We start from the raw sequence: 22,826 nt of genomic DNA on the forward strand, positions 1-22,826 counted from the left end.
TAAAATGAGTTGTTAGGTTTATGTACTCTGTTGAGCATATTTTCTTCATTCCTCTGTGTATTGTTTTTGGTTTACTATTATTATGGATTTGGTACCCTCAACTGACATCTCTGTTTAGTTGTCAGTAACCAAAGGTATTACCAAGTTTTAGAAATGGCAAAGATGAGTTGTTCACAAGTTCCTCTTTAGCTTCTTCCCCTCATCACTTGTGATTTTGACATTCAAAGGACTTTATTGTTTCTTCCTTAAATTCCTATGAAAGATAAAAAGGCTATTACTATTTTTTTATTTTTCTTTATTTACTGCCAACTCTGTGATGGTTATGTTTTAAAAATGAAGAATAACCATCATTTTTTGAATGTGTACTACTTGGTAGACGCTTTCTATCCCTTATCTTATCAATCCTACAGTAGCCCTACAAAGAAGGTATTATTAGCTCTATTGTACATCATGAGGAAATGGAGGCTTAGAGCTAGGAAACCAAGTTCCCAAGTCCCTTAAGTAGTAAGGAGCAGAGCAGAGATTCAGGTCCAACACTGTCAGAATCCAAAATTTATAGCAAGACCAAATTGGTGTGCAGGCTGGATCCAGTCCATAAGAAATGAAGGCACATATAATGTTTTCTAATTTGAATTAAATACTGGCTAACATTTAAAAATTATGGTATTACGTTGAAACATCTGGATTCCAGCTTCTCTTTAAAAAAGTTAGGAGACAGTACGGTGGATTCATATTCATGCATGGCAGCAATTAGCCGGCACTAAGGAATGACTGCTTCCTTTAATGGAAGCATATGCTAGCAGGTGGGCAAAATCCACTCTTTTCCCACTGCATTACACCTGGTATAGCTTACTAACTCACCCACCTGAGTCACCTGTTTGGCACCTGTATGTGTTTGATTTTTCAATCCTTATTCTAGTCTCTAGAAACAGTCTGTCTCAGGGTTGAAGTTCTGGCTTCACCATTTGCTAACTGTGTGACTTTGGACAAGGGTACTTAACCCCTTAAGGCCTCAGTTTTCTCATCTCTATGATGGGGTTAAGAACAGTGCCTAGCTCATAAGGTTGTTTTGAAAGTTAAATGTGGTAATCCATATAAAGTGCTTTGCATGGTATCGGGCACATAGTAAGATTTCTATAATGGTTAAGTGTTATTATTAACCATGATTCCAATTAACTATTCTCTCCTGTGAGAGAGTTGTTCAACAAAGTTGGAACAAGCAACTTTTCCCAAGATCAGCCTAAATTGTGACCTAGACCATCAGAACCATTGGCAATGGAATCATGATTGTGTTGTAATAGGCAATAGTGTGACATTCAATCTCTGACATTATGGGGACCTTGGGAAAATTTTGTTTTTAATTTATTGGGGTGACAATTGTTAGTGAAATTACATAGATTTCAGGTGTACAATTCTGTATTACATCATCTATAAATCCCATTGTGTGTTCACCACCCAGAGTCAGTTCTCCTTCCATCACCATATATTTGATCCCCTTTACCCTCATCTCCCTCCCCCCACCCCCCGGGAAAAATTTTTAACCTCTTTCTGACTCAGTTTTCTCATTTGCAAAATGGTCATGATAATAGTACCTACCTCAGAAGGTTGTGGTGAGGAGCAAGTGAGTTACTACAGGTAAAATATTTCAGAATGATGTGTGACACAAATTACATACTCAGTGAATGTTACCCACTATTGAAAACAATAAATCAGAGTGCCACTTGCTAAGTATGTGTTTGCTTTTGGGAGATGAAAATAGAATATTTCAAATTGGATTGTCATGGAAAATTTGGAAGCTAAATCTTGTCTTCATTTCCCAGGTGAAGGAACTCAATTCCCTGTAATCTCTGTTCCCCCTGTCCTCCTAAAGTTGCACTTTCAAAGGCTAACCTAACCATCAAGTCACATCCATCAGGGTCTGCCACATCTTCTAGAGGGGACAAGAATTTTAGAGATCAACTAGCCTAACATTGTCAATTCTCGAAAGAGGAGGCTGAGGTTGAGGGACAAGTCACAAATTTGTTGTGACTTGTCCACAACAAATTTGTGACGGACCAAGAGTTATCACCTTCGTTGGGTGTGTATTTACTAATGACATTGGGTTTATATCTAGTTTGACAAGTGGAGGGCGGTTCTTGGAATCCGATATGTGACTGGTATAGGACTCTCCTCTTTCCTCTTTCACCTTACTCTTTCTGCCCTATAAACTTTGCTTAACAAGGTCCTGGACTAGTTAATACTGTAAGAGGACTGTTCTGTCTTCCCCAGTGGGACTGAGGCCCTTTGACCCTCCATAGCATGAAGACCTTGTTTCCTGTTGGGTAATGTTTTCCCTTCCCTGTGACTTGCCTCCCTGGGCCCTGCTCCGATTTCCCTGCTGGTTCATTTGTTTCCTTGGGCTGGCTGCCGTGTTTGGTGGTTTTTAGTGAGGGATCTGATCGATGCCAGGAGGTGAGGGGAAGGACTCTGAATGGGCTCAGTCATTGGACAAGCAGACTCAGTGATGGATGAGCCTTCTCCCCGGGGAGTTTTGGGTCAGGAGAAGTCCACCTGATAAGTTTTTCCAGAATTGAGTAACCCAGAAACAGTATCGGCAGCATCTTACCTCTTTAGTGGTTTTTGCACTGATTTTAAAGGAAATTCATAGCTGCTGTTCCACATCTTACTAGGAATAGAGCTACATGCACGATAAACTTAGATATATGCGATATGAATTGTTTTAGAAATAACATTTGAAGAGAAGGGTGGGAGGAAGGAAACGAGGATCTTTAAAAAAATCCCTTTCAAAATATTTTCTTTCTTCTAAGTATTGAAAAGGCACACTATAACCCTTTCTTTTTCCAAGTGATCTCATAGCTATTTATTGAGGGGAAATACCAAATGTTTATTTTTTTTAAAGGAGCTTCTTCACTGCTGATGATTCATGTCGATATCATTTTCCTCCTGACTACAGGAGCTCTTGATACAATGCTATACCCCAGGTGACATGCGGGTGTCAGAGCTATTCCTGCCCTGAAGGAGGGTATGCAACCTTCTTTTTCCCCCCTTCGCAGACGTCCTTGAGCTCTTGAGACGGATGTGAGCGAGTTTTTTAGTCCTCATGCAAAACAACCATCTAAACATAACAGATGACATCAGCTTGGGCTTTTCAATTCCTGGATGGCAGCAGCGTGTTAATCCAGCCTTCATCCTGGATTTCATAAACTAAAACAAGAGAGCCTGGCAGGAGGACAGCGCTGCTGCTGGGTTGAGGAAATTGATGACGGGGAAGCATGCGGGCAACCCAGTGTATAAAACTCATAAACGTGTAGGCAGAGGCTCAGCTACCACTTTGGACGGCTGCTTCCCACCAGCAGAGACCACACCGAGGGAAGCTGAACCCCAGCCCGCAGGGAGACATGAAGAAGAGCCTCTTGCTGCTGGCCACCCTCCTTGTCCCTGCGCACCTGGCGACGGCCTGGAGCACCAAGTATGCGGTGGATTGCCCTGAGCGTTGTGACAGTAACGAGTGCAAAAGCAGCCTGCGCTGTAAGAGGACAGTGCTTGACGACTGTGGCTGCTGCCGGGTGTGCGCGGCGGGGCTGGGAGAGACCTGCTACCGCACGGTCTCAGGCATGGATGGCGTGAAGTGTGGCCCGGGGCTGAGGTGTCAGTTTTACAGTGAGGAGGATGATTTTGGTGACGAGTTTGGTATCTGCAAAGGTAAAAAGTGACCCCTTGCTTCCTGCCTAGGGCACACTGAGGGCTTTTAACTAGTGTGGGAGGTGAGAAGCCTTTCCTCCTACGACAGCGGGGGAGAAAATGCAGGTGGGTTAGGGGCAAGGCCCACGCAGGTGTTGTTACAGGGAGCAAGAGGGCAATTCTGCAAATAGCAATGGAACCTTGTGTGCAGGAAAGCACAGAAAGAAATACAGCATTTCATGCATTATGTTTGGGAGATTTAAGAAAAAATGTTGCAATGGAAGTTTGTGCTGTCTAATTTTCTGGAAAACTTTAGAAACCTGATAGGTAATCTGTTATGGGTGGTTTAGGTGCTCTCTCTCCAGCAAGCAGTGATTACAGAGGTCCGCACTAGATAACCTCTTGGAGTGCTGTCTAGCCCTGGGGTTTAGTGGTTCTTTGATGTTGAAAGCGTTGGCAGGATGGAGGGCATCTCTCAAGCTCAAATATTTTTGATGAACATTAAATGCACTTTGTGAAATAGGGTGGACTTAAGTCATCTAAAAGAACAACTCACATTCTTGGCAGAGGGTATCCTGAAGTATAAAACAAACCTCATTCCACTTTATAAAGGTTTTGGGTCATCTAGAAAAATAGTAAATGGTGTAAGACAAACAAAAATAACAGTAAACAAAAACAAATCTTGGAAGTCTGTAAAGAATCAGGTTGGCAGTATCACAGACTTAAAGAAAAACTTCATTAGGTTGAAATTATAGGTAAACAATGTAGTTAAGCATTTGTAGAATTGATTTCAAACTTAGTGACTATAGTTTAAAATGTTTAACATGTTTAAAATGTTGAGAACCTAAAGAATGGTAATTTTAAAATAGTCTGTATGGATACCTTAGCATCTCATCATTAAGAGCTATTATTAAGATGTAACACCTATGCTGTAGCCCCATTCATCAGTTTTATAATACAAAAAAGCTTTTAAAATTATTAGAGGGTCTGGGAAATTTCTAAATAATTCTTATATTTTATGTATTTAATACAATTGTATGCTTTTATGAATGATAATCAGCCATTAATTCTCCTACCTTTTAGACAAATATTTTAACACCTTACTTATTTTTCAATCCACAAAACATATTAAAGGTTAGATAATGCTTGAATTATTAAGATAATTTTATTTTTTGGTGAGTTTATTTTTGTTTATAATCAATACAAGGTAGAATACTGAAGACACATTTTCTTTGGTGAACATTCACAAACAATTCTTTCAACTGAATAGGATCAGTATTTTCTGTAAATTATAGGGCTTATCAGCCAAGAACACAGTACTTCACATAAGGAAATTAGGGAGGAAGTGGTTAACACAATCATACTTAGGATACAGCAAGTATATGCAGTGGATTGCTTTTTCTCTTGGCATAAAAATTGCTTCTGTAAATGTGATTGTAAATGCACAGTCACATATGGATAAAGAAACAAGCTGTAAGGCATCTGGAGTCTTGAGCACTCTAGTACTGGTATTCCACTGAATGATTGAGGGAGCTGTTAATGAGATACATTTTAAAAAAAGATATTTAGGACTGCCCTTTCTGGCATCCTTCAGATTTCAAGCCAGTCTAATTTGGAACATTTGTCTCTCTGCTGGAAATAGTGAGCCTGGGTAAACTTCAGCAACTCTAGAGAGAGACATTACATTATCTGTTGCTATAGGCTAACTCCCACCGCCTTCAGCTTTTTTTATAGAACATTCCTATGAAAACTGTATGTATATACTTCAGCTGCATATCCAGATGTTTTCTAAATATTCAGGTGTTTGGCATTGTGTTGCCTAGATAACAATCAGCCAGCCAACACATAATTATTGAGCACCTAATATATCTGCCCAGGGGATACAATAGGAGTATAACTAAGAATTTGGCTAATGTTTTTGTTTTCAACATCACTGGAGATACAGTCAAATCTCAATCTTGTGTGTTTTTCTGCAAGAGGCTTTTTCAGGATTCCCTTTAAGGACTATTCTTCCCTGCAGAGGGGAATGCTTTAAAACCAGGTTCTGGGCAATGTGAGGGATGCTAAAAAGAACAATCCTACATCTTTTTAAAAAATGTATTTTATTTATATTTCTCTTGATTGTTCTGTGGAATATTACATTATTAAAGACTCAGATGAGACACAACTTGTTTTTCTACCCATATGTAATTGTACATTTTTAAGGATATTCTCATGCCAAGAGAATAAATATTCTATGTCTTGGCTGTTAAAGATGGGCGTGCCTTTTGAAACGCTATTTATCTCATGAAAATCATTCATTTTAAATTAATGAGTTTGTCCTCTTTTTCTCAATTTTATGTTTTAGTCTAAGTACAAAATCATTGAAGCTCTAAAAGCTGCCAGAATTTGGTAGGCATATAAGTAAATTCTCAGCTTTCTTGTTCATTTAGAATAGCATTTTAGCTTTGCAGAGGGTTTTCCTAGGGAATCCTCGTAACATCTGAGGGCGTTGGGTAACTTGTACTGACATTTTGACAGACAATAAACTTGATAAGAGTTGGAACAGATTGAGGATTGATCGCTTCATGGAGAGCCGAGATGTCAGCCCTTGCAGCCTCTGGTTAGTTTGAAGCCTTGTCCTTTACCTTTGAAATAGTAAATTGTCTGTGAATACAATGGATTCAAAGACAGCATGACATCTTGAGGAGCTGATGCTCACCTTCAATTGCTCACCTTTACTGAGCTGTCACAGAGGTAACCTATGAGAACCTATTTATTGGTATCTAGGAAGAAAATAAACAGAATTAAGACTGGCTCAAGGGTATTGGTTACGTGTAGTTGTCTTCAACTCAACTTCACAGCACTGCACAACTGAGGCATCTACCATCTGGTCATAGGTGATTTCATATTTGTGATTTAAAGTTTCAATTTTCAAAGTCTGTTTTTTGGGGGAAGAATTAGGTTTCATTTTACAGTCAAGATTCATGAGGTTTGTTCAAACGCTGAGGCTGTGCATACAGAGCCTGTTAGACTGGAGGCTTATGTACAACAAGCAGCTCCTTCTCTAAACCTTCCCTTTGCCCTCAGACTGCCCCTACGGCACCTTCGGGATGGAATGCAAAGAGACCTGCAACTGTCAGTTGGGCATATGTGACAGGGTGACCGGCAAATGTCTGAAATTCCCCTTCTTTCAATATTCAGTAGCCAAGTCTTCCAACAGGAGATTTGTTTCTCATACAGGTAAGAATTGATTCCAATATAAACATTGAAACAATAGCCTCATTTTCAGTTTGGATAACTTAAAAGATATCAATGAGTAGACTAAGATGTTGATTTGAATGATTTTCTTTCCTTTACTAAGAGGAAAAGTGGGTGGTGTTCAGTTTGGTTGCTGTTTTTTAAAAAAGATCTCATTAATAATTTTAAAGATTATATAATATCTCATAAAATTTTCTGTTTATATGATTATCAAAAACCTGTAATAAAAAGTAACCAACTAAGACATACAAAGTTTTTATAATTCTTCAGTGATCTGTTTTATATACGTACTAGACAAAGCTACTTCTCTCCCAACTGCACATTGAAAAAGTACTGTGAGGAATTTATTGGATAAAGTTTAAGGGCCAAGATAGAAAATTTAGAATATTTCTTTTTTTCTTTTCTTTTTTGGCCAAATGGAAGCATTTAAATGGAATAATTCCAAGCATGTGTTTTTAAATGGATTTTGGACAGGATAAGAGATCGTATCTGTGAAATTTGGGAACTCTCTAAACCTTTGAATGAAATTGTAGTGAAACTTGCATGTTGCTTGTTAGTGCATGAGTATTTCTTACACAGTTACTAGAATGTGAGAATTACACAGCCTGTGAGGCTGTGCATATATTCGGTTATCTTGCTGAATAAATGGCCAGTACAGTAAAGCTTTATTAAATTGAAGTAACTCATTTAAAACAACATGTAGCCATAGCCACTGCTAGTATCAGTAAATGACACACATTTTTCCCCTTTGTTCGATACTTGGCAATCCAAATCTATTTTATTTAGGTTTTTTTTCCTAGACCTTTGCAGGTCAAGTTAATTTAGATTTGAAATACTTGGCAAATGTATTTCCCAGCTTAACCTCCTTCTTACATATCGGTACAATTAAGCATATTAAGATAAAGGGGAACTATTGTGCTCTTAAGTGAATTGTTATTAAGTATGGCTATGCCCTTAAACATTAACTTAAAATGAAAACTTGCTTTTACACCTATTAGGTGAGTAACTTTATGAATATTTGATCTGGGAATCAAGATTATTATTAACATTTTAAATACTTATGACTTGTCCCTACAGTTCTTGAAAAGCAAAATGGAAGATTGAGTTTTAAGAACAATTTTTTTTTATTATTGAGGTGATAGTCACATAACATAAAATTAACTGTTCATTTTAAAGTGAATAGTTCAGGCATTTACTACATTCACAATGTTGAATAGCCACCACCTCTAAATAGTTCCAGAACATTCATCAGCCCCAAATAAAACTCCAGTACCCAGGAAGCAGTTTCCTCCATTCCTCACTTCACTCCAGACCCTGGCAACCACCAATCTACTTTCTCAGACCTAGAATTTTTTGAACGATGTGACTGCTTTTAGTGCAGGTTTGACACCTATTGTATCAGTAAAGCTAACTGCCTCAAGTGTTTGCAACTTCTCTTATTTTGCTTTCTTAAAACTGAAGGCTTAAAAGAACTTTGAAGAAACAACTTTCATATCCCTCTTCACTCATTTAAAGTTGCACCTAAATTTGTTCCAGCAGGAGAGAATGGACTCCTTTATGAATCTTTGTTGCCATTTGGGATGAATGTCTGGGAGGCCCTGAGAGCTCCTGTGGAAGAATCCTCGCTGACAAAACTCTTCTCGGTGTCTCTCTTGCATTCCTGCTGCACACGCAGCAGCATATCCTCTTCTCCACAGGGCTGTTGTGCAGTCTCTTTCCCTCGGACCTTTCACCTTCTCTCATTTGCGTGCAGGTTCTGCAAATATCTTGACTACTATGTAGATGCCTTAGAAACAGATATTTTGCTGAGTGGAAGTGACATTATGGTTACATAAAAAATATTTCTATACCCAAATTAGGTATCAAGATTCTTATTAGAAATTTATGGAAAAAGCATTTTCTGGCCTAACGTGTTTCCTTTCGTTAGCTAAAGGAGCAACAAAAGATGATTCTGAGTATAATCTTGTTCCACCTCAGTCAGGTTCAGGACGGAGAGCACAATGTTCTAAAGACCTTTTGGAGACCCTCCCCTGGGGCCCTGCCTTCACCTGTACAGTATCTACATGGGAGTTTCTGGGGTTCAGGTGCTACAGTGTTCATGTGAGGAAGCTTGGGGCCTCAGTCCTGCCTTGGGCTTCACATCACCTCTGCACAAACCTGTTTGGGCCCAGCCTTTCTCAATGGCTCCAAGTTTCCTCAGCATAGGGACTTGCGGAAGTCCCTTCCATATCCTGATTACATGAGGTTGTCTTCTCTAACTGTCTACCTGTTGGCTACTATATTCTTGGTAAGTGGGCTTCTTGGCTTCCTCTCTCCATTTGTTGTTTTGTTGTTCTTCTTCCACCTCCTCTTCCTCCTCCTCTATCTCCTGTATCTCTCCCTCTCCCTCTCTCTCTCAGAGTGAGCTTTCCAACTTTCCAAGACTGGGAATTCACAAGCAACTTTCTGGGAGGTGATGGAGGGGCAGTAAGATCGGGATTGTTTCATGAGTTTACACATATTTGTCTGCCAGGCTGCACTGATCTTACAGCATTCTACTCCAGGATGTGCGCAGCTGAAGCAAACACATCTCACTACTCTTAGAAGCAGAAAAATGTCATTTTAGAAAATTATAAATATTCAAACTTTTATGGAAAGCAAGAACTATCTTTATAAAAGTTCTGCCCTTTGGTCTTCCTTCTGCCTTCTGGAGCTAAACCAAGAAATGAATCCCCTTTCATAAAATAGTATAAAAATCTTACTAGAGGTCTATCATCATAGCATTTGCTCATTCCACAAGTATTTATTACGTTCTTGCTATATTCCAGGCATTGTAGCAGTAAACAAAACAAAGTCCCTGCCTTTATGCAGCTGATATTTTAGTGATAGAGAGACAATACAAAAATAATAAAAAGATAAATGCACATATAAGATAATGTCAGGCGATGATAAGTGTATGAAGAGACATAATTCAAGGGGGTGCTATCTTAAATGGGAGGTGCTAACTGATACAGAGTGGGTGAATACAGTTAGCATTGATTCTGAATCTGTTCAAGATTTCATTGTAAATCCACTGTAATACAAAAATAAGACAAAACTGTACTTGATCTTGGAGTTATAAAAAGTTGGACGTGACTCGTATTCCTTCTAATTTCAGAGCATGACATGGCATCTGGAGACGGCAATGCTGTGAGAGAACTTGTGAAAGAGAATGCTGCCCGGTCTCCTGTAATGAAATGGTTAAATCCACGTTGATCCTGGGTGGGATTTCCAAGAGAAGACTATTTTAATGATCATTCAACACACGGCCAACATTTTAGGAACTGTTTAGATTATAGCATATGAACATGTAATTTTCGGAGACCAAGTGTGATTCAGGGTGGGTCCCCCCCAAAAAAGTAGGCTACTAACAATCCATAAAATGCATATGACAACACTTAGATATTTGTTAAATATTTGAATGCATATAGATTTGTTAAATAAGTGTTTATAGTAATACTGAAGAACTAAAAATGCAATTTAGATAATCTTAACATGGAGGAAGGTCAGCCAAAGAAAAAGCCAGCCAAAGCTGAAGACCACAGTGAGTCCATGGTTCTTGGATATACATTCACATTGGGATATGGGATTGAGAAAGAGTCAGGAGCAAGAGAAGGTGGGGTGTGGTAGAAGAGTAAGATACTTAGGTCTTCCTGGTCATAGCTTCAATAGAATTTAATTGTTCTTCTTTCTTTGTTTTTGTTTCTCTTTTTACTTCGGGAAGAGTCAAAATAAAACCATTCCTGAAAGAAATGGGATGATTGAAGCTTGTAAGAGTTTGAGTAGAGCCTCAAACTGAGGCAGGTTTCAAAGGGCTGCTAACGTAGTTCCCAGGTTATCTTATCTGAAGAATGGTTCTGGGCAGAGGGCAAACATACACTTCCATAAATGGTTTTCAAGAATGCCACCTCAGATTGAGAGGGCTAGGAGGTATTTTGCCCACTTGGGGGAGGTATGAAGGTAAATATTTATATATTTTTGTAAACAATTACATTAGTACGAGTCATCCTCCATGCCCTTATTTATGGCCCTCTTGAAACAATGAACATAACGTTGTTTGTTTAAAATGGTTAGAATAAAGGGGAATCTCTATAACGTGTTCAAAGATCCAAGGCATGACAAATTTGTCACTAATAATTATAGTAACATTAACAGCAAAAAGTGTAAGAGAAACCTAGAAAACTATAGTCACTGGATTTATAAAATGTCAAACAATAAGGAACAGAGCAAATTTATTTGAAAATAAGTGCAGTAAAAAGAAATAAAAGTAAGTTCACTGATAGATGAGTTTTAATTTTAAAGTAGAAAATGCTTTTAGGGAGGTTTGGAAAAGAGTCCATTTTCAGCTGAAAATGTCAACTTTAAAATAGAGTTCATTTTCATATATTTCCCCTTTAAACTTAGTTGATAAGTGGAATTATGAATATACTTGGGAGGATCTTAGCACAAGCAGCATTGTTGTACTGGGTATTATTAGGAAATATTTGCAGAAGTATTTTATTTGAAGTAAAGACTTATTTAAGAATTGTTTCACTATTTACCTATATTTTATTCTCAAAGTTTGCCAACAGAGTTGTGAATATGTGTATAGGAGGGTCTTTGAATGTAAACTGAATAAACTGTTAGGATTTGTTTTAAAAGAACATGTTTATGATTGTTCAATAAAAAAACAAGACAGCTGTTCTGAGTCCATTCATGATTTCATTAAATTGATAAAAGTTATTTAAATGATACAGTCAATAAATAGGAACTCTTTCATGCATATTAAAGGGCAGGATCCTAAACTGAATTTTCTGCTACACATAAGCATCTTCTCTCAAAACATGAAACCAGAATATTTGTTTCTTTGCCTCACGTTTTTGGTCTACTTATGCCTTGGAGCTTCCTAGAAATTATGTCCCAATATATTAACCCATTCTACATAGGCAAAAAAAAAGAAAAAAGATGAACACTTCTGTTGATATTTGAAAGTGGTTACAATTTAGAAGGCACAAACCTTTTAGTGCCTATAAAAGAATAGACATACAGCTTTGAAGCTTGAGAGTATCATATCCAAGAAGAGCATTTTTCACTCAGCCCGATGGGCAAATTATGAAAACATTTTAAGTGAATTGATACAATACTAAAAAAAATAAAATTATATCTGTATTAGGAAAAACATCCATTTTGCCTGAATTAATCTTTTTTTAATGGGAGAAACGATGTGAACAAGACAGTTACATTAATGCAAGATATTAATAATATTATCAAATAAAAACAGAAAGCACTGAAAATCTTTACTTTCTTCAGTGTGCAATGAAGTTTCAGGATATGCTCTCAGGGAGTAAGGTTACTTATAGATCTATCTCCTTGGCCAGAAGCCCGGGCCGCCGTCCAAACGTCCCTTTGGGGTAGTGTGGACAGTGAAAAAAGAGCTAGGCCTAGCATAGGACTTGCCTCTCTCCTGGCTCTGTAGCAACCACCTGTGTGACCGTGGGTGGCAAAATCAAACCAAGGTGGGCTCATCTGCTCTCAGCAACAGGTGTGTTTTCTAGCTTCATGCCACGGGGGCCTCTGTACTCTTCACTCCAAGTGCCAGTACCTGTCTATCCCAAATTGCTCTGTAGTCTTCTGACTCTATTCTTCATAGCAGTGGTCTCCAAAATCTTTGAATTTTGCACACTTTTTTGATTGCAATATTTTTGAGCATGCAATTTTAAACTATATGCATAGCATTGTATTGATACATTATGTTCCTTATAAAACATACACCCAAACTAGAATTTTTTTAAAGGATGAGCTATAAATATAAAAAGTTCTGAAATTTTCTTCCTGCACCCCAGGGGACCATTCTGGTAAACACTTGAGAAGCAAAAGAATGTGCCACAGGTCTGTGGTCTCCAGTGAGACCCTACATCATCTGATACTGAAGGGAAATCAAGTTGGCCCATATTCCATATAATAAATATTTCTGGAATGAATGAATGGATGGATGGGTGGGTGAGTGGAAGGATGGATGGGTAGACAGGTGGGTAGATGGATAGAGGGGTGGATGAATGAATGAATGGATGACGCAGATGACCGGCCTTCTGTTTCCAGCAGAATAGCAGTTTCTGAGGGAGATTTCATCTGCCGGGTCCCCTGTCTCCCTGATGGCTGCTTATCCTACCTATTAGGACATGGAGTGATTGAAAAACCAGTGGGCACATGAAGAGTCAGTGAACCTGATAAATAGGGTTGTCCAGGGCAACAGAGAAAGGTAGCCCTTCTCCCTCAGGCGCTGGAGACATCACCAGTGGTAGCGAAAAGTGTGATGTAATTTCTGTGGTAGCCAGACTGGGTTGTCATTTTCTGTGAAAGGCAATTTGGGAAGAGTGTTGTTTCCATTGTACATTTTATTCCTTTCCTTTACCCCAAGCTCCCTAGGAGTAAAGGATCCATAGATGTAATTCAACATCACACGGATATTTAGAAAAGAATCGATTATTTCTGGTTACCCATTGTCATGCAGCGTGGCATGCGGAGTCTCTAGTCCCACTGCCCGCATAACAACGCATGATATTGTGAGGCCAAAAAGGAACACCCACGGAGCCATAGATACCGGAGTCATACCACTATCGTCTCGCTGGCAGCTGAGTTGGAGACACAGGAAGAAGGATCCACATGATCTGCAACCTGCTGTCTGCTTTTCTGCCAACCAACCCCACTTGCTAGCTGCAATCCGCTCTGCTAATTGCAATCTGCTCTTGCTAGCTCAGCCACCATCTTCTTGCTAGCCCCCATTTGCTGCTAGCGCAGCAGTCATATTAGCAGTTATACAGCAGTTATATTAGTGGCCAGTGGCTCACTGGTCACAGCTGACGGCCAACTAGCCACAGCTGATGGCCATCCCATCACAGTTGATGGGTGTTTACTAACTGAGCCAGCACCTTTCCACGTGAGGCCGAGAGCCTGGAAACTGCACTCCTGGCTCTGTCCCCACACCATGTAAGCAGAGGGTGACGATGTAACCAATTTCTGCTGGGAGTTGGTCAGGTAGTGTGGCTGCCAGTGAAGTGCACGTGGTCTTCCTTGCTTAAACCACCATCAAGGTGCAAACGCTTAGATTTTCATGACTCTCTTCTCCCCAGTTTGAAATCAGCTGTTTTTTTTTAAAGTGATACCTTTATGGGGTTTACCCAAAACCTTCATCTTACTGTTCATAGAAACAACAATCCTCTTTTTGCATTACTAGCTTATTGTACTGCATAATGTTTAATGTAAGGGTGATAACTGGCACAAACAGGTTCGAGAACAAATGCAGCAGACTTGGTATATTTATTTATGGTGGAAATGCAAGTGTGCAGGTGTGCAAGTGTGCAGAGGGAGGCCTGTGTGCCTACATCCTTCAGTGTTCACTACAGTGTCACTCGTCTTATGTTGTCTGGAGAGGAAGGAGATGCATGGGGATGTCAATGAGATGATTCAAGTAGAGTTTTCTTAAGAGCATTTCTACTGTGTTTTAAGTGAAAAACGCATGCTAGAATGCCATATGACTAATCTTATTTTTGTGAAAAAATATGTAAATAAATATAAATCGAGATTCATAGTGATGCTTACCTTATTCTTTATATTTTTAGCTATTTTCTGACATTTTTGAAGTTAGGTTTATAGTTGGGAAAAAGAATCAAACACTCTCCTGTTTTAAAAATTTAAATTGCAGCAAATTTAAAAACATGAAAACAAATAAGTGGTTTACTGCATAAATAGTGACTTAGAAATATAATCCTATTAATTCAATAGTTTTGAGATGTACTTTGTCATCTTGGTACTTTGTTAGATATGGAAATAGAATTTCAAACTAAGTAAATATAGAGAATTGTAGTTTTCCTGTAAATACTAGAAAGGCTGCAAAGCACATTAGAATACATTGCACTTCTCTTCTGGAACAAATCTTTGGTTCAACAGAAGCAAGCCAGTGATTCCTTAAAAAGGATAAAGATCTCTGGATCCTAAGTACACATTTTAAATTACAATATACCTTCTGCACCTATGCACAGAAATCTGTTTAAGCGGTGCTCAGGCCATCAGAGTTTTTAAAGTATTTCCTGACACCTGTGAAGTTGGTAAATATTTCCTGTTTTTGTTGTGTCTAGAGAAAACAGGAATTAACAACTTGGAAGTGATTATTAAACAAACATCTTGAATGACCTCTACATAGGCAGTTCCCAGTATGAGGTTCATTTTTTTAAAATCTACCATAACATATTTCTCTTAAAGGAAAGAAGTAATTGTCATAATACCCTGACAACCAATTGAATGGTGGAAGATAAACCTTACATTCAGGAAGAATGGCACCTGTACTAGTTGTGGGAAGTGGACCACACATTTTCAGAATATAAATACAAATCAAATTATAAGTCTTCAGAAGTAAGCAAAACTAAGAAAGTGAGCAGTATATGTCCTAGCAAAATCTCTGTGCTAATTGTACATATTTAGCTTATTGGAAAAATATTTTTGATTATCTGAAGTACAGTGGATGGACCCTAGAGTTTTTGAGTCAGAGGATTAACTCACTGTGATACTCACAAGTTGTTTACTTCAGGTGTGTTATGTAACCGTGTTGCCCCTAATTGTCCTCTGTGTGGGTAATGGCTTATGTGCAAAGTTGTAAGGAACTTTGCCCACGTTCCATGAGTGTTATTTTATCCTATCACTGTGTCTGGCACATACTATGCTTTCTAATAAATGGCAGATAATTTAAGTGTTATGTACACCAATCTCACTTTTTAAAAAAATATTTCAAGTGTCCATCAATTGCAGCCAGACTGAAATATTTAAACTACTTCACATGTTATATTAAAGATGAATAAATAGATTGAAGAAAATCAACCGACTCCTTAACAAACTTGAAGATAAATAGTGATGAGTGAAATTCAGTTAGTATCATTTGAAATGCTCTCACAATTCTACAAAAGAAGTGACTATTTTTAAAGAACAAATAATAGTGTTCTATTTAAATCTCCAAACAATAATTAGCATGCTCCTGAAAGAAAACCAAAAAAAATGCACAATGCTTCTGGAGAATGCAAGGGAGCCCTTACAGATGTGGCATACTTCCCTGGCTGTTATTTTTAGTTGTCTATTCCTGCCTTTTATTTTGGGAGTTGGTCCGCTTCCTTTTGTAGTTTCCCCTTAACTGTTCATACCTTTCTTTCTTATATAATGCATTTTAAACTGCCTTTTTTTCACCTTTCAAAGGAAACTCAAGGAATGTTGGCCAGTTCAGGAACTCCTGCTAGTTTTGGCACCAGCAGAGTTCTTGGTTTGAAAACAACCTAAGAAATCCAGGATCATGGTTTACTTTCTAGTTATTTAATGAATCAGAGCTTCAGAGGGATCTGAGATAAGATTTTAGTAGATTTTGAATACTATTTTCATGAAATTGTTTCATGGCTTCTAGAAACTGGAGGAATTTGAAAATGGACTCTGCTTTCAATAGATTTATACAAAGGCAAAATCTCGTTTAAAAAAGTAAGAAGAAAGTCCAGTGGGCCTAGTTTAGAGTTACTTTACTTTTTATTTACGAGCAGCCAAGCAGTCCGCTTAGAAGCATCCGTTCTGCACAATGTCAACAGAAGAAGAATGAAGAGATACAAAGTTGTGGTCCTTGTCTTTTACCAGCCCTATAGAGAAACTGTGGAGATGGGACAAACAAAACTGAAACACATGCTTACACAATTTAATCTTGTGCTGTGGTTGCAAGCAAAAACTGAAAAACTGATTTTGGCCAAATTCAACAAAATATAATTTATTGGTAGACAATGAGATCCTCACAAAATGGAAGAACAAAAAGCCTGTTGAATCAATCAGTTTGGAAGATACAGGGCAGCTTAGGAGTTGCAGTTGACAGGAGCAAAGAGATATTCTTGCTGGAGTGCTGCAGCTGGGACAAAGAGCTACAATTGTTTTGTTCCCATTTCAGTGCCCTCCTTTGTTCCAAGCCTCTTTGAAACTCCTTTTTGGGGGGTATTTCTCTCAGACCTTGTGGCCCATTTTAGTGAATAGCTCAATTGTGACCAACCTTCTTCCTTTGTAGGTGGATTTCATTTTTGGATGTAGCCAGACATTCAGAGCCCAGTCAGACCAATGAAATGTTAATCAATTTGGACAGTACTATTTTGGTGAGAACCAAGTTGTATAAGATAACAAGATAACAAGTAGGGGTAGGATTTGGACAGGATTTTGTACCTTAGGGAACCAAGAAAGTCACTCTGTGGTCTTGGTGAGTTAGAAAGTTGGGGCCCACCCTAGGTCATTTGTGTTTTTGGTGTTTTGAGAGAAACATCAGCTATGTTACTCAAGTGTCTTTGTGAGTTGGTGAACGTTACTCGAGTATCTTTGAGGGTAGCTTCTTGATGAATGGAGTAAAGACATGGCCAGGTTCTGATGGGATCAGCATGGGGCCAAGTCCTGTGGTGGTGTTGACAGGGAAGCAGTCATGCTTTGACTGCCCCCTTTACCTCTCCCATGGTCTGACCATTGATTTCTTTTTTTCCTTTCTTAAATGATTTTATTTTGTGGCGAAGACAAAAACATGATTATTCACAAATGCTTTAAGGCAAAACTGTCTTAAAAAAATTCAGTTATTTAACACCAATGAGTTTGTGTTCTTCATTTTGACGCATATTTTTTAAAAACCCTGTTTATTTCAATCTTACCTAACTGGCTGCAACTTAAGCTCAGACAGGAAAAACATAAAATAAGTATGCATATTTAGAGAGAGAATGATAAAGTAAATGTGACAAGATACTAACACTTGGGGAATCTGTTTATCTACTTGTTCCTTTTCAAGCAAGATTAACATTCCATTTTTGGAGAACTACTCTGATGGGGAGATTACTAGTACATCTATGTATTTCCATCTTTATACGTTGATAGCAGTCACAGAGATTGCCCTGTCAGGGTTACAATTCTGAAATTCAGAAAATCAGGAGAAATTTTGTCTGCTTGATGGGTGAAAACTCAAATGGGAAAAATTGGGCCTGATGTTATCACCTGTGTCTCTTTTCTTTCCCTTGAGTGATGCCCTCACTTAGTTTTATATGTGTTTTGAAGTAAGGAGAAAAGGTATTGAAAGGGAGTCGATTTCCTGGGGAAGACTGTATGTGAGTCCATTGGGGTAAATCGTCTCAGACACGTTGTTTACTGCCTGACAAGGGAGCTGGAATGTGTGTGGCTTTAGGATTTCTTCTTTGGGGACATTTTATTTGTGTCTTTTGGAATGACACACCTTGGGTGTGATGAAGTGAACTCCACTCTTAATGCTGTGGGAAAAGTTTTTCCCCTAATGACTCGAAAACATGGGCTTGTTATTCTGAAAAAGCAGAGCATATCCTCATTCCACACAAACAATGTGACATGGACCTGGAGCCAGGCCAAGGTTTTCTATGAATAGAACTTAGCAAAGTGAGTGTTAGAAACACTTTGCATTCACATGGCAATCCTGGATGCCTGGTCCTAACAAAGGAAGTGATTTATCTGGTCTTCAAAGGTGGAAATTAAGAGGATTCCCTCTTGTCCTACACATCACTGGACCAGGGCTTCCTGGTTAGCATAACACGCTGTCCATACAATTGAAATGACGCTGGCGCCTGCCATCTGAGAACACTTGCTTTTGAGTTGTTGTTCTAGAAGTAAGATGGATTTCCACGGGGAGGGTACACATAAACAAGATGCCTCGGGAACAGTCTATGGTGTTGATCAGGGAAGTGCCTCTTGTTTGGCCTGCACTGTGCTCTGCTAATGCCATGCTTTTGTCTAAGCTTGTTTGATTACAGAACAGAACCCCAATCAAAGGGACTTACGTTAAAAAAAAAAAAAAAAAGAGTGGGTGGTTGGGAGTCTATTTTAAGAATACAAAAATCTTATAAAGTGTGGCTGCCCCTGTGGGAATTTGGGAGGCATCTGGAATAGAGACAACTCCTCTCTCTCCTTCTCTGATCAGTAATCTTGTGATTTTGTTCCTTATCTTGTTTGACTCTTTATGCCCGGGCCACTCTCCTTTCTGTCAATTGCTTGTTCTGCTTAATCATATTAATAATAATAATAATAATAATAATAATATAATACCAATAGTAACTAACACTGTTTATTCTACACAAGCCCCGTTTTAAGAGCTTTACATGTATTACTTTGTTTAGTCTGCACAAAAGCCCATGAGGCAGGTACTATTTTTATTCCCATTTTTCAGATGACTAAGTATACTGAAGCATTGTGTGGTAGAGTGGCTTGCTTAGGATCACACAGCTAGTGTGTAGCAAAGCCAGTTCTCCAACTCAGGCAGCTTGGCTTTGTTTTGGCTCCCCCATTACTTGGCTTGCACAGGTATTGCCATATTTGGGCAGTGATTCCTTCCCCAACATTATATAACCTTTATATTTCTAGAGATCCAACACATTGGTTGACTACAAGACAGTCTCTGGGTATATTAGCACACATTTTGGGAGAAAAATTCTGCTTGGTTCCAGGCCAACCACTTTATCTTTATAAAAAGTGTATCTATCATAGTTCTTCTGTCATGTATTGAAACTATTTTACGGTGGCGAGAAACAGAAACGCAGGATAAAATCGTTTAAATATAAAAGGGAATGCATTGGCTCTCATAATTGGAAGTCCAGAAAGTACGTCTTTCTAGCTTCAGATTTGGCTTAATCCAGGGGCTATACTTACATGGTTCGGGTTCTATCTCACTTCCCATCTCTCAGGAGCAGAGAGTCTGGGGTTGCCCATGTAGTCTAGTGACTACAGAACTTCCCCAACAGCTACAACAGAAAAGTCCCAGGAAGTGCCCTGCTGGGATAGTCTGAGTGACTGGGCCGGGGTTGGGAGAGAGGATAGAAGAATCTGTCAAACAAAAGAAAGTTTGGATACCAAAGAAAGATGGAAAGGGTGATGGAATACAGAGCAGCAGACACAATACCTTCTAATCCCAGAGCTCCAAACTCTGTCACAATCAGCTGTACCTGGGGGGGTGAGGTGGGATAGAGTTCACATGGTACCGAACGAATTTAGGACCTAAAGGGCTATAACAGGAGGAAAAGTCTCTGATAAGAGGGTATGGAGGGAGTAAATGTGGAAAAGTATGCCTAATACAGCGGGCATAAGTACATCCAATAGGTAAGTTCTGGGAAGTATACTGTAGCACCTGACCTTAGGAGAAAAAACCACTTAGATGCCAGGAGACGTGAATCTGGCCTGTGTGGCACAACTAACTATGAGTATGATCTAGGGCAAGTAACTCAATCTCTCAGAGCTGCAGTTTCCTCATCTGTAACATAAGGGCTTGGTTAATTGACCTCTAGAGAGCCCTTGCAGTTTTAAAATTCTATTCTCTCTTAAAGTTCTTGAATTATACTTTGTTCCTCTGAGCTATAGTGATCATCTCATTACTTGAGATGCTCTAGAGTAGGAAGACGGAGTCCAGGGAGGATGTGTGCAAGGAGATTCAGGAATATACTGCATAGTTGGCTTCCCATATAACCCAACTTAAGGGCAACAGAACTAGTACCTGCCCTCAGATTTAAGCCGCTGTCTAGCACAGTGCCCGAAACCCTAGCATTGATTCATTTTTAGGTTATGGGCCAGAGACCCAAGGTATTTTCCACTGTGCTTGTCCAGCTCTCTCTAATCACACTGGCTTTTAGTGTGTATTTTATTGTATTGTATGCTCTTGTCTATAATGTTCCCTTAACATCCATCCTTTGCTGAGTTAACTCTTAGTCATTCTTCAGATTTCAATTTAACTATCCACTTTTTAGGGAAACATTTCTTAGATACCTAGACTTGGCTATATTCCTCTCTAATATGCTCTCCAAGCACCATGCATTTCCTGGGCAGGCATCTACAAGAGCTGCCATTATCTATCAGTTAGGCATACACTAGATCTTTCCATGAGACTGTAAGCTCCGTGAAGATAGAAACTGCATCTAATTGTTTTTGTTTACTACTTATCTCTAGGAAGCAGCACAGGGCGTGGCATATAGTAGGGATTGAATAAGTATTTGTTAAGTTTTTAGTTTCAAGGTGGCTCTATTCATCAGGGAAAACTATATAGCAGAGTTTCCTTTCTGTGCATTTCTCTTCAACTTACATTTTACAAGTGTGGTCTATGATGGGATAAGAGTAGTGATAGTTGAAGGAAGAAGGTCCTAGAACTCCTACCCTTTCAGTCAGTCAAGAGACAGCAGATGTGATCTGGCTTTTCTGCTTTGACATTTACCCTCTCAATATAAATTCTTAACGGCAAGCATCATGTCGGACCCAAAGACCCTTTTAAGAGAGTCCATAGCCAACCCTCATTTGGCAAGTGATGAAAACCAACCTGCCTCATCTGGGGAAGGCTGAATTTACATTCCCAGAGGGTGATTCTGTGTTAGCTAGTGTTCAATGATCGAAGATAGAGTTTGTGTTTTTTTTTTTTTGCTAACAGTGGCAATGAGAGGTGGAGCGCAGCCATCTTTTAATTCACACATCTTTTCACTATGCAAGGAAGAATTGTAACCTCCATGGATCCTTAACACCTGGGCTGTGTCACCTAAAGAACAGACACAAAAGCAGAATAGAATGATGACATCTGGGTTTGCCTCATTTCCTTCCATTCTCCTCAGGATCCAAGAGGACACCAGGTCTGAGGGTATGATACTGACAAATCTGCAGAGACAGACATGGCTCCGGGGGTAAGGAGCATGGGAATGTGGAACATGGGAACATTGACAGGCAGTGCTGAGGGCCGTCCAAAGCTGGAAAAATAAAGAATAGAGTTTTGCATGTCTGCAGTGAAAACTCCCAAAATACTGCCCAGAGACTCCTTCAGTAATAAAGGACTTATCCATTTGTTGGAAGTGTTGCTAGAAGGCAAATGTCCTCGGCTGTCAGCTTCCTTCCAGGATTGCCACTGTTAAAGAGAGTGTTTCAGGGGTGCTGCTTACATCCATCAATGAACCAACATGGAGGCCTACAGGCCCAGTCCCCTTGCCCAAATTGTGGACGGCTCTGAATGGTCTTCTCAGCTTCAAAATTCTCAGAAGGGTCCCCTGAAGTTTCTGTGGAGACTGTATTACAGCTCAGCTTCTCTCTCTTGTCCAATCTTGTTCTTCTCCCTTCCCCCCCATTTCCACAAGTGTTGCTCCATGAGTACTCCTTAATAAACCACCTGCACGTTCATTTCCATCTCAGAGCTGGCTTCCCAGGGAGCTCAACCAGTGACAAGCACTGAGCCTAGAGAGCTAGTGAGGTTTTCCACACAGCCCATGTTTGCTCACCAAATTGCAGCCAGTGGGCCTCCAACAAGCAGCCTTTTGGGGATCTTTTGCCCTGAATTGGTGTATTTTTTGCAACTCCTCTGCCTGGAGGGGGCGCCTTTGTGTAATTCATCAGCTGGGAGGAACCACCTTTGTAATTTGTCTGCCTAGTGGGTATTATTTTGCAATTTGCATTAAACCACCAGAAAGTGTCTTTTGCCAACCCAAACTCCGTATTGCCAGGGTGCAGGCCTATTACTTAAGTTTGGATAAACTATAAAAAAGGTAAAACTATTTCTGGGGGAAAAAAATCAAGGAGGAAGTGAAATATAGTGTCTTGAATTTGAGGGAAAAAATAAACTGAAAGGAAATTCCATAGGTAGTTCATCAGAGCTCAGGTCCTTGGGATTTCATTAATCTGAAGGGGAAAAAAATGCAAAGCGGAAATGCTCTTCAGATTTAAAGGCAACTCCTGAGGTGGCAGGAAAATGGCTGAGGAATCCATTGCTATTTGTTATTTAGGCACAATCAAAAAATATTTTTCAGTGTTTTGTGGCATCTCCTGGGCATTGCGATAGCTCACCACTATACCCATGGGTTCTTGGCAAACAATGGACAGGAACCAGA

The 22,826-nt window shown here is 39.3% G+C and overlaps 1 protein-coding gene across 1 annotated transcript; it reads left to right on the plus strand.

Annotated features, from left to right (window-relative positions):
* Positions 1-2,945: 2,945 nt before the first annotated feature.
* On the plus strand, positions 2,946-11,673 carry ESM1 (endothelial cell specific molecule 1). Its single transcript, XM_081053710.1, has 3 exons — positions 2,946-3,702; positions 6,751-6,903; positions 10,058-11,673. The coding sequence occupies exons 1-3, from the start codon at positions 3,399-3,401 to the stop codon at positions 10,153-10,155; spliced, it is 555 nt and encodes a 184-aa protein (XP_080909836.1). The 5' UTR covers positions 2,946-3,398; the 3' UTR covers positions 10,156-11,673.
* The last annotated feature ends 11,153 nt before the right edge of the window (positions 11,674-22,826 follow it).

This window comes from Rhinolophus hipposideros, assembly GCF_964194185.1.
Source record: "Rhinolophus hipposideros genome assembly, chromosome: 7".
NCBI classification, from domain to species: domain Eukaryota; kingdom Metazoa; phylum Chordata; class Mammalia; order Chiroptera; family Rhinolophidae; genus Rhinolophus; species Rhinolophus hipposideros.

Excerpts from the sequence above, each read along its gene's own strand:
- ESM1 (XM_081053710.1), top strand. The coding sequence starts at position 3,399 with ATGAAGAAGAGCCTCTTGCTGCTGGCCACCCTCCTTGTCCCTGCGCAC. Across the intron at positions 3,703-6,750 it reads CGAGTTTGGTATCTGCAAAG|ACTGCCCCTACGGCACCTTC; the intron begins GTAAAAAGTGAC and ends CTTTGCCCTCAG. Across the intron at positions 6,904-10,057 it reads GAGATTTGTTTCTCATACAG|AGCATGACATGGCATCTGGA; the intron begins GTAAGAATTGAT and ends TTCTAATTTCAG.